Here is a 12,184-nt window from a genome sequence, read left to right on the forward strand (position 1 = left end):
CTCGACAGGCCAAATTAAAAATGTTTTAAAATTGTAAATGATTAATATTTGAATGTTAGGTAAAATAGTACATATATAAGTAAAGATTATGAGTGTTCATTATTATTCTTTTAACAACGATAGAATTAACGGGGTGGTTGCTAGCCACCACGTCCGATATTATTCCAGATTTTATCTTGTAAAACATTTTAAATCAATGGCTACCCTGATACTTATATAAATATAATATCTATTTTCCGAAGTGGGCTTATGTTATTATGAAAAACAGAGACGTATAAAAATAATTCAATATGATTTTTAAACATTTACGGACATATATAAATATACCGGCACGTAGGCGGCTTATACCGGTACTATTTAGATATCACACACATGTAAGATATTCACAAAAATATTCGTTTGAAATAATTGTTTTCTATTTTTATCATAAGAACATTAATGACACTGGGATATTATATGCAACAAAATTAATAGACCAGAATTACAGTCTTTTTAGATACATATTTATCCAATACCACCATAATTTTTAGTAACTGTTCTTTTTTATTTTATTTACGTAAGTCTGTTTGAACTAGGCACTGAGTAACTCTTTGGTATGTTAAGCTCAGGTCAAATCGTATCGTAGTGAAATAACGTGAAAACGTTAGTGTCCAGACCGATCGCTAATACACTTACTTCTCAACAGGCTGCGCACTGTTCTCACTTATAATCGTTTGCGACTAGTTGAAAATTTAACAAAGGATGTCGATTAGAAAACAGCGCATTGATTATACATGACCTAGAGACCTATAATATACCTGTTCACACTTATTATTGTTACGCTACATCGTCTTTATTTATTTATTTTAATAAGGTCTCCATACGAGACTTTTGTTTTGTTGATGAGCTGGTTTAACTGCAACTTTTCCTGTCGTAGATTTAGTTATAACGTTTGTTGGACTCGAGGTTGTTGTTATTGTTTCTTTATTAACATCTGTTTCATCGGTGGGTGCGGGTGATGTGACGTTGATTTCGGGACTGGGTGATCTTTTTAACGTGATCGGGCGGACCTGTTGAAACGCCGATCGTACTTTAGGACTAGGTGTACTTGATGGGAGTTCTTCACTTTCACTGTTATCTGTCGTACTCAGAGGAGGTGAATGTTTTTGCGGAGGCGAACCAATCGGTAATGCTGGTGACGTCGTAAGTAAATCTGCTACTGTTGTAGGCGGGTAATGTAACAACGTATGGGGATATATCGGTGTTAATCCCAGACCAGGTGGAGGAAACAAAAATTCTGGAGGTCCTGGGCTCGTCGTACTTCCTGAAAAAAAAATAAAGAAAAGATGTACAAAAATTATAATAGTTACAACTAAGATAAAATATTTGTGAGAGTAAAAAATCAAAAAGATAAAAGTAAGTGATTTTACGTTTGAAGTAAAATTCTTTGATTACCCCAAAAACCTCGCATAGCCGTTTTGCAGATTTTGAAATTTTTTACACACTCATCCTTAATTTACCTCCGTGTGGGGTGATGTTTGCAAAAGTAATGGTTGAATATTATATTGTTACCCGACCTTAATAACTGCACAAAATTTCATCAATCGGTAATGTCAGGAAGTTTGTTAAATAAAGGATGCAAGATTTGAGGAAAACATAAAAAAAAACCAAAAAAAACACTGAGTTAAAGAAAAGTAAAGTAAGCTAATAATAAAAGATAAAACAGGCCACAGAAGTTTTGGCAAAATCGATTATAAACGGGCATCACATATGCTGGATTTTAATTAACACATTATAATTATGGTTTACAATTAATCACATTATAATCACTTTTTTACAACTAAAATAAAGGAAATTTAAATATGTCATAAAACTACCTACTTGTAATTTTATTTGTTGTAAATATTACATGAAAATAGGAGTAAAAAAATTGTTATATAAATAAATTAGCAAAAAATAATAGAAATACACAAAGAAAACTAGATTAAATTGATGGAATGTTCATTATTTATATAAGGTAATAAAATTAATTTACTATTTTAATAAACAAATAATAACGACATGAAAATCATATATCCAGTCTGCATTTTTAATTCCTTTTTCGAAGTAAAGGAGTATTGTGATCCCAAAAATTTTCGGTTTTCAAATTTCAACCGTAGTATCCATTTTGACTAGTTTCGGGTGACGTCTGTACGTACGTATGTATCTCGCATAACTCAAAAACAGTTAAACCGCAGGATGTGGAAATTTTGGGTTTAGGACTTGTATATCCAGTTATGGACTTCCCCTTTAGATTGCAATCGACTGAATCAAGTGTCCAAAAAAGCACAAAATCCCAAAAATTGGTTTTGGACTTTTTTTAACTGCAGTAATAAGATCTAATTATGAGCTCTTCAACGATATATCATAAGTGGTACTTATTTTCATTGGTTCCAGAGTTATAGCCAAATGAAATTTTAATTAATGAAATATTTGGATCTTATAAGGGGAAGGCACATTGGTTCAAATCATATTTCATCTAATTTTTTTAAACTTTTTATTTATTTAAATATATATATATTTTTCCTCTATGAAACATGAGACCTTGCCGTTGGTGAGGGGGCTTGAGTACTCAGTGATACAGAGTAGCTGGACCGAAGGTGCAACCATATCGGAGAGGTATCTGTTGAGAGCCAGACTAAGGAATGATTCCTGAAAGAGGGCAGCAGCTCTTTCAGTAGTTGTTAGGGGCGTGAGTCAGGACGACTTAAACGGCCATATCAACATCACTCTGTCCCCTGAGTACTGCGCAGCTGAAAGCAATGGAAAACTACAGCTGATTTTTTTCCAAGAAAATGTGGCTTTCTGCATTTTCGTATAGCAATGATGGAGGCGCCGTCCTTGGTAAAATATTCCGGAGGTAAACTAGTCCACCATTTGAATCTCCGGGTGGGGACTACTAAGGAGGGGGTCACCAGAAAATTAAAAAATAACATTCTACAAGTCGGAGCGTGGAATGTTAGAAGTTTAAAAAAGGTTGGTAGGCTGGAAAGTTTAAAAAGAGAAATGGATAGGATAAATGTGGATGCAGTAGGAATTAGTGAGGTTCGGTGGGAAGAGGAAGGCGACTTTTGGTCAGGTGATTTTAGAATAATAAACTCAGCTTCAAATAATGGGCAGGTAGGTTTCATAATGAACAAGAAGATAGGGAAGAGTGTAGAATATTTCAAAACGCATAGCAATAGAATCATTGTAATAAGATAATATCAAAACCTAAACCGACAACGATTGTTAACGTCTATATACTTACAAGCGCCCATGATGATGATGAGGTAGAGTGTGTATACGAAGAGATTGATGAACCAATTAAACACGTAAAAGGAGATGAAAATTTAATAATAGTTGGAGATTGGAATGCAAGCATTGGAAAGGGCAAGGAAGGAAATATAGTAGGTGAATACGGGCTGTGCAAAAGGAATGAAAGAGGGGACAGACTTATAGAGTTTTGCACAAAGTATAATTTAGTAATTGCCAACACCCAATTTAAAAATCATAATAGAAGAATATACCCTTGGAAAAAGCCAGGCGATACTGCAAGGTATCAGAGAGATTATATCATGGTTAAGCAAAGATTTAGGAATCAACTCGTTGACTGCAAAACTTACCCTGGAGCAGACATTGATAGCGACCATAATTTGGTGATAATTAAATGTAAATTGGGATTTAAAAACCTGAAGAAAAGGTGTCAGATGAATCGGTGGAATTTAGAGAAGCTTGAGGAAGAGGAGGTAAAGAAGATTTTTGAGGAGGACATCGCAAGAGGTCTGAGTAAAAAAGATAAGGTAGAAAATGTAGAAGAAGAATGGGAGAATGTTAAAAAGGAAATTATTAAATCAGCAGAAACGAACTTAGGCGGAACAAAGAGAACTGGTAGAAAACCTTGGGTTTCAGACGATATTTTGCAGCTGATGGATGAACGTAGAAAATATAAGAATGATAGTGATGAAGAAAATAAAAGGAACTACCGACAATTAAGAAATGCTATAAACAGGAAATGCAAACTAGCGAAAGAAGAGTGGATTAAAGAAAAGTGTTCAGAAGTGGAAAGAGAAATGAACATTGGTAAAATACACGGAGCATACAGTTAACGAAAATTTTGGGGTACATAAATTAAAATCTAATAATGTGTTAAACAAAGATGGTACACCAATATGTAATACGAAAGGAATATATTGAAGAGTTATACGGAGGAAATTAATTAGAAAATGGTGTTATAGAGGAAGAAGAGGAAGTTGAGGAGGATGAAATGGGAGAAAAAATACTGAGATCTGAATTTAAGAGAGCATTAAAAGATTTAAATGGCAGAAAGGCTCCTGGAATAGACGGAATACCTGTAGAATTACTGGGCAGTGCAGGTGAGGAAGCGATTGATAGATTTTACAGGCTGGTGTGTAATATTTATGAAAAAGGGGAATTTCCGTCAGACTTCAAAAAAATTGTTATAGTCATGATACCAAAGAAAGCAGGGTCAGATAAATGTGAAGAATACAGAACAATTACTTTAACTAGTCATGCATCAAATATCTTAACTAGAATTCTATACAGAAGAACTGAGAGGAGAGTGGAAGAAGTGTTAGGAGAAGACCAATTTTGTTTCAGGAAAAGTATAGGGACAAGGGAAGCAATTTTATACCTCAGATTAATAGTAGAAGAAAGATTAAAGAAAAACAAACCAACATACTTGGCGTTTATAGACCTAGAAAAGGCATTCGATAACGTAGACTGGAATAAAATGTTCAGCATTTTAAAAAAATTTAGGGTTCAAATACAGAGATAGAAGAACAATTGCTAACATGTACAGGAACCAAACAGCAACAGTAATAATTGAAGAACATAAGAAAGGGAGTCCGACAAGGATGTTCCCTATCACCGTTACTTTTTAATATTTATATGGAACTAGCAGTTAATGATGTTAAAGAACAATTTAGATTCGGAGTAACAGTACAAGGTGAAAAGATAAAGATGCTACGATTTGCTGATGATATAGTAATTCTAGCCGAGAGTAAAAAGGATTTAGAAGAAACAATGAATGGCATAGATGAAATCCTACGCACGAACTATCGCATGAAAATAAAAAAATACAAAACAAAAGTAATGAAATGTATTAGAAATAACAAAGATGGACCAATGAATGTGAAAATAGGAGGAGAAAAGATTATGGAGGTAGAAGAATTTTGTTATTTGGGAAGTAGAATTACTAAAGATGGACGAAGCAGGAGCGATATAAAATGCCGAATAGCACAAGCTAAACGAGCCTTCAGTAAGAAATATAAGTTCTTTACATCAAAAATTAATTTAAATGTCAGGAAAAAATTTTTGTAAGTATATGTTTGGAATGTCGCTTTATATGAAAGTGAAGCTTGGACAATCGGAGTATCTGAGAAGAAAAGATTAGAAGCTTTTGAAATGTGGTGCTATAGGAGAATGTTAAAAATCAGATGGGTGGATAAAGTGACAAATGAAGAGGTATTGCGGCAAATAGATGAAGAAAGAAGCATTTGGAAAAATATAGTTAAAAGAAGAGACAGACTTATAGGCCACATACTAAGCCATCCTGGAATAGTCGCTTTAATATTGGAAAGACAGGTAGAAGGAAAAAATTGTGTAGGCTGGCCACGTTTGGAATAATAAAACAAATTGTTAGGGATGTAGGATGTAGGGGGTATACTGAAATGAAACGACTAGCACTAGATAGGGAATCTTTGAGAGCTGCATCAAACCAGTCAAATGACTGAAGACAAAAAAAAATTATATATTAATAACTATTAACCTCAGATTTCAAAAGAAAAATTACGATAAATAATAATTCAATAATAACAACAAAAAAAAAAAAAAAACAGAATATGAAAAAATATCAGAAATTATTAATGAAATAAAGTTTCATGTACTTTTCATTTTAAAAGAATGTCTATATGTAATTTAATACAAGGAAGTCATGTGGATTCCACATTATTTTTTACTTAATATTAAACTATTTATTCCAAAGAAATGAGCGGAACTAAGGAATACTTTAGTAATGAAAGTTTCTAAGCAGAAAGCAATTGCCAATTTCTTCCGTCATTACTATCGAAGCACAGCAATCCCTTGTTTGGCACGGTTTCATTATACTCCATTTTGGTTTTACGTGGTCATGTAATTACAGCAGACAACTTAATATAAACGGATAGAGTTAGCTATAAGCGGTCTAAACTGAGATCATTTTAACACATTACTGAAGTTTCACAACATTTTCCAAACACGCTTAATCGAACGCTGTTCCTGCATAAATTTGATTTAAGTTAAAGAAAAAATTCCGCAGATTTCATTAATTAAATTAATAGGAAACTAGTAAAGAGTAGCCCTTTGAGTTTTTGTTTTTAATAAATTGTAAGCTGTGCAAATTGTGATTGTGACTTACCTACTGTAAGAAGAGAGTTAATTTAAGACACGTAAAAATATTTGCTTTTATGAATATATTTCCAATGTTTGATTTTATTAGGTATTTTCTTATGAACATTTTATTTTGAAACCTGCTAGTTATAACAAATTAAAAAAAGTTAACGAACACTTTAGATTTCTAATCGAATTACATTTTTTCTAATCGTTAAATAAGATTGCCATTGTATTTTAAGAAACACAAAACTTAAAATATTAAGGTATTTATGACTATCATGATAGAATTTTAAGATATAATTATTTATTGTTGTTACTATTACATAAAACCAGAATATTCGCTCTATTTAATTGCTAAAAAAATAAATAATAAGAAATAACATAAATTTTAAGATCAGTTGTAAGAAATTTATGTAGGTTACACATTTAATCCAAAAAATTAAGAAGAGCATTTCTAAAATAATTACTCAAAGTAAAAATAGCACTGAAAGGCAAAATTTTGAAATTATTCCAGTTTTAATTAATCCTTTCGCTAGACCAGTCCCTTTGTTTGAATACGCCGCGTTAACAAGGAAACCTGCAATGTTTGATGACACAAGCAACGGAAAGTGCGAGGAAGAGGAGAATATCTGATTTATTTATGCACGGTTTGTGGAGAAGGTTGTAAGGGGGTTGATGAACACATTGAGTGACGGATGACGGAGAATAGAGGGAGTCATGATAAACATTAGACACTGCACACAAGGATTTAAAAGGTGGGAGGCCCACCCCGCGTGGGAGACCCCTCCGACTTCCCCATGTGTGTATGTGAGGGGTGTAAGCTCCTCTGAAATCGGATTATCGCAGGGGATGATTCTCAAACGATGACGGCTAATTCAACAAAACCCTCGTCTAGCTACTGCCAACCATCCGACCATCAAGCCTTAGGGCTTGCCTTAGCTTTATTCTACATAGAGAGGGCTACTCTGCCCTAAAGCTCATTCGATAATAGAAGGAAGACGCTTTTATCCTACAAATATACAAATAATTGTAACACTAAACCTAATGGGATTCCCTTATTTAAATATATACATTAATATAAAAATATAACCGTTAAATTTACTTTTTATTACTAGAAAATCTAAAATGATTTTCCTAACTTTCAAGTTTTACGCAAATTATTTACGATGAAAAAGGTAGCTTTTATGTATTAAAAATTACGAACAAGTTAGCCAGATAAATATTTAAAGAGATTTAAAAGTATTTGAAAGCAAATTAAAAGTGTCTACTTTACACTTTCAACATAAGCATTAAGAGGACTTCCATTTCACAAAATTCAACACTAAAACTAAGAAAACTTAACATTATATTTACTAACTGTACAGACAATCGAAAAATCCGACACAAGTTTTGACCTCATTCCAAATACGTAACTACTTAACTAAAAAAAAACTGCCTGCTATAAAATCAGTTGACGCCAGGTTTAGGATATCTTCACCAACCGTAAAAGACAACAGGAATAGGGACTTAAAATGTATTGAAATTTAAGAAGTTTTAAAAACTCTATATTAAATTTCATTCAGTTTGTTTAAAAATCTTTAAAATAATTTTAAAACAATCATATTATAATAGCAATTAATATTAATAGTTTTGTCGCAGAAAAATGTAGAGAAGTTACATTTTAAATATTACAACATTAAACTTAGATAAAACAATAATAGGTTATATTATACCGCAGTTGTTCTGCTGTGATTTTTCAGTCAGCTATGTATCATTCATTCTCTTACATAGATCTGTCTAATGAATAAACATGAACACTTTTTATTTTACGCAAATAAGAACAATACATTTATCTGTGATCGGTGAAATATTTACTGTTGATTATGAAATAATCAAAGTAATTGGAGTGAGTATAAGATTTTACAAAACACAAAAAGATATTGTTATTTTTTTAGGTCTAAAACTACATTTAAAACAGAAATATAATATCTGTGAAGGTAATAATGTGGAGTAAATTTTCTTTTTAATAACACCGTTTATCTATTGCCTTAACATTTATTTATTTGTATAATATACTGAAAAAAAAACATGTGAAACAAAAACGAGATTGTTGAATCTCACAATAATTATAACACTGATATTATATGAATCCGTAAAATATGTGTAAAAGATTTAAAATTTTTAAATCTCAATGTTAAATGGATGCTTTTTTAAATGTTTGAACTTATTGATGTTAAAAGCGGAGCTAAATAAAAATACTTTCCGAAACCAGTAATTCGGAATTTAATTCACAGAAAAAGAAAAACTTTACATATTAAGCGATATTACCTGGTAAAGAAACAACAAACAAAAAAGCGTTTTCATAATGAAAAAATAATATCCACGTATAGATGAAGTTAAATATAAAATCCTATTTTAATAAATAAAAATTTACTCATTTTTTATTATAAAAATTTAAACCTTATGAGGGTTTTGACAAATTTAGAATTTTCACACCCCAAAGGAGTGCAGAAAAAATACAACATTTTTGATATCAGTGTCGCATTGCGTTTCACTAAATCTCTTCAGATTGGATAAACTGATTTCGTTCAAACTCGGTCAGGATGTATTTACGTAGGGTATTTATGGTGTTAATTTTATGAAAATTTTCCCAGTAGTGGCGGAAATTTGCAAAATTTTAATTTTTTATTTTTTATTTCCTGTTTTAAAAATAATTTTCTTAGCAAAAGGATGTAACAGTTTTATAAGATAAACTTACAAAAATATTTTACCTCTACCTAAGAAAATTAAATTATAAGATTATATATTTTTTTTAGACATCATCACCGGAAGTAATAATACGTTTAAAATAGTTATACAAGGACCTTCCAAGTATATGCGAACAATAAATTACTATTAAATAGATTTTTAATTTATTTTCTTAAAATGAAAAAAGCTGTAAAAAAAATTCTGAAAACGTTCAAGAAACCAGTTTCTAAAATGCAACTTTAGTTTTTTAGTTCCGGGAAAATATGGAAATATGGTAACTCTACTGCCAGGAGGTCCTTTTTTATAAATTCTACTTTGCAATTAAGTTTTTACATTATTACTTATTATTTTTACATCAACTAAATCAATAAAAATTTGATTATAACTTTGAAAAATATTCAATACCACAGCTTTTTTTCCTATGAGCAATACAACCGTAGATGTGATCACTTGGATAATAATAATAATACTCAAAGAACAATGAGAAATAGGATCAATATAGTTTAGTTTCCCTTACAAGTAGTGTGCGGTGGAGAACCGAGCAACCCCTCTGCGGGCCATTATTCAGTGGGCTTTGTCTAGAAATCTGCCTACCACTTCATCATCTCCCCCTGTATGAGTCATTGTACCACAATGGCGGCCAAGATGGCGGTCAGCCACTGGGACACCCTGCCTTCCTTCTGATTTATATACACCCCAGGGCTTGTACTTAACAGAAACGATACAAAGAAGGGTATGTTGCACACGCTTCAAACAACGTGTGGAAAGAACTGTTAATTCGGGAAGAGACTCTTACCAGAATTAACTAAGACTTACTTAACCATCAGAAAAGATGAAACAGAACTTGTATCAAATGTCATACGTATGGACTTTATTTTAATAAAGTTAAAGAAATAAACTATTTCTTCTTTTATGAAGGTTTACCTTGGTACCCATTTTCGTAGATTAAATTTGGCATAATAATCTTAGCTTTCAATACATATTTTTAGTCAAAGTTAAAAACAAAGAACTACGCATTATCAATCAATTGACGATTACTGTAAACCATTTTTAGTAGGCATCATTACTTCCTCGAAGTAAAGGAGTGAATTAAATTGTTGTAAAGAGAACTACCCGTAGCTTCTCTACAAAGTGTTTATAAATAAATACGAGTACGTTCATTCGTACAAATGAATGCAAGGATCCAATCGCATTGTAGAGTACTTATATCAATCACACACACACACACACACACACACACACATTACTTTAATTAAGTTTTTTGCAACTATGTGAAAGTTATTCCAAACCTGATTCTGATTCTAAACATGTAATCAGGTTCCAATCTGATTTTATAAAATGGCTCGAAAATGTGACAGAATTAAACTGAAACAAGTCATTTTTTATTTACCAGTAATTTCGTGGAAATTATTTAAAAGTGCCTGAAATATGAGCCAAGATTTTACTATCAAAAAGAAAACAAACCTACAATAAAAAAAGTTGTATTTGTATTTAGGGTCAAAATGGTTCAATTATATTTAACAATTATACCACAAGTATAAAAAATTATCACTTTTATTTTGTATGCTAGATTGCATAGTAATTTCACTTTTTCTACAAATAAATTCACTTTAAAATTTCCTTTAAACAAACTATTAAAGAAAATATAAGTTTTTGTTTTATATTTATATTTCGGGTATATCAACATTTTAATTTTATGTATAATCAATCATTTCTGTAGAAACTCGATTAAAAATTGTTAAGTAGGATTTATTGCCTTCTATAAAGAAATACTCAGTTAATTGAACTGTTATTTTGAAATTTAAGTAACAGTTTTAATAACTGAATTTACGATAAATTACAACATAAATGTTGCAGTTGAGTATTTATCTTTTAACAAAATTATTTATTAATTCAAATTTTTTTACTATTTTGGATATATAAAATTATATAAATACACACGACTACATTATATTTTTTCATTACACTGCAACATAAAGAAAGTTATAAAACACAGACAAGAGAAAAAAACAATAAAGTAGCATTCTAAGAATTAAAACTTTAAATAACATTTTTAATGAACTAACCTTTTACAGCAGCAGTAGCTGCTGGTGGTGCAGGAGGTGGAGGAGGTAACTTGCATAGATCATGAGGTCGACGGAAGTATTCAGGCCAAGCATAACTTAAATATGTTGCGTCTAGCCATTGTGAAGGTAACATTGCAAATGGACCAAAACCTGGATGCTGGTTCGCCAAATAATGAAAATCTGTAACAAAAATAAAATAAATCAAATAAAAATGAAGTTTAATCATTATAAACAAACTGCGATATAGATCAATTAAACTTGTTGGAGCTAAAATATCTAATCTGAAATTTTTTCATACGCGTAATTTTCAGTTTAACAGATAACTAAGTTTATAAGCTTCAGTGTCTTATCTTGTGGTGTATTTGTAAATAAATCTCGAAAAATGGTTGAGCGAAATATAATTAAAATTTAATATCTTATTTTAGGTCAAGGAAGGAATCAAATATATTATTCAAAATTTTCTTTTAACCATCTCTTACAGTAAATATGTGTCTTTTTATGTGTTTCTCAATCACAATATATTAAGTCCTGAAAATAATTTTAACCTATAGAATTCATTCAATTTTAATAACTTTTTAAAAACTTAAATTGGGTTCTCCGTCCATTTTTTTTTAAAACACGTTTACAGTTTTCTTCCTAAGATGAGATATATCAAATGTTAACATTTGATATAATCGAATTAAAAAAAGGACACAAAAACATCAATTCTACAATTAGATGGGAAATTCACTGTTTCTTTTTTATGACAGTATTCGAAAAAAACTCACTTATTTAAGCAATATTTTCATATTTGAACTAACGAGTTAATTTCGAAGATCCACTTCTGTAAGCTATAAGAAAAAGCATATGAAAGAAAAAACAGATTAAAGGAAAAAATAGTCTTCAACCATTCATATCATTATTTCTTTTTATTTATATCAATTAATCCAGAATAAAATATCAAATAGGTACCAGAATTGTTTCACAGAATGACAATTTTTTAGCGTGTAAAAATTGAAAAT

At 30.9% G+C, this 12,184-nt stretch overlaps 1 protein-coding gene across 1 annotated transcript in view; it reads right to left on the reverse strand.

The window, feature by feature from the left end:
- Positions 1-845: 845 nt before the first annotated feature.
- LOC142317573 (uncharacterized) overlaps positions 846-12,184 on the reverse strand; it is a 45,166-nt gene continuing 33,827 nt past the window's right edge. Inside the window, exons 3-4 of the mRNA XM_075354131.1 lie at positions 11,184-11,363; positions 846-1,303 (exon numbers count right to left, since the gene is read on the reverse strand). Of these exons, the coding sequence (XP_075210246.1) occupies positions 846-1,303; positions 11,184-11,363 (638 nt within the window). The remainder of the gene's footprint in view (positions 1,304-11,183; positions 11,364-12,184) is intronic.

The sequence above is a fragment of the Lycorma delicatula genome, chromosome 1, assembly GCF_047948215.1.
Source record: "Lycorma delicatula isolate Av1 chromosome 1, ASM4794821v1, whole genome shotgun sequence".
Lineage (NCBI taxonomy): Eukaryota > Metazoa > Arthropoda > Insecta > Hemiptera > Fulgoridae > Lycorma > Lycorma delicatula.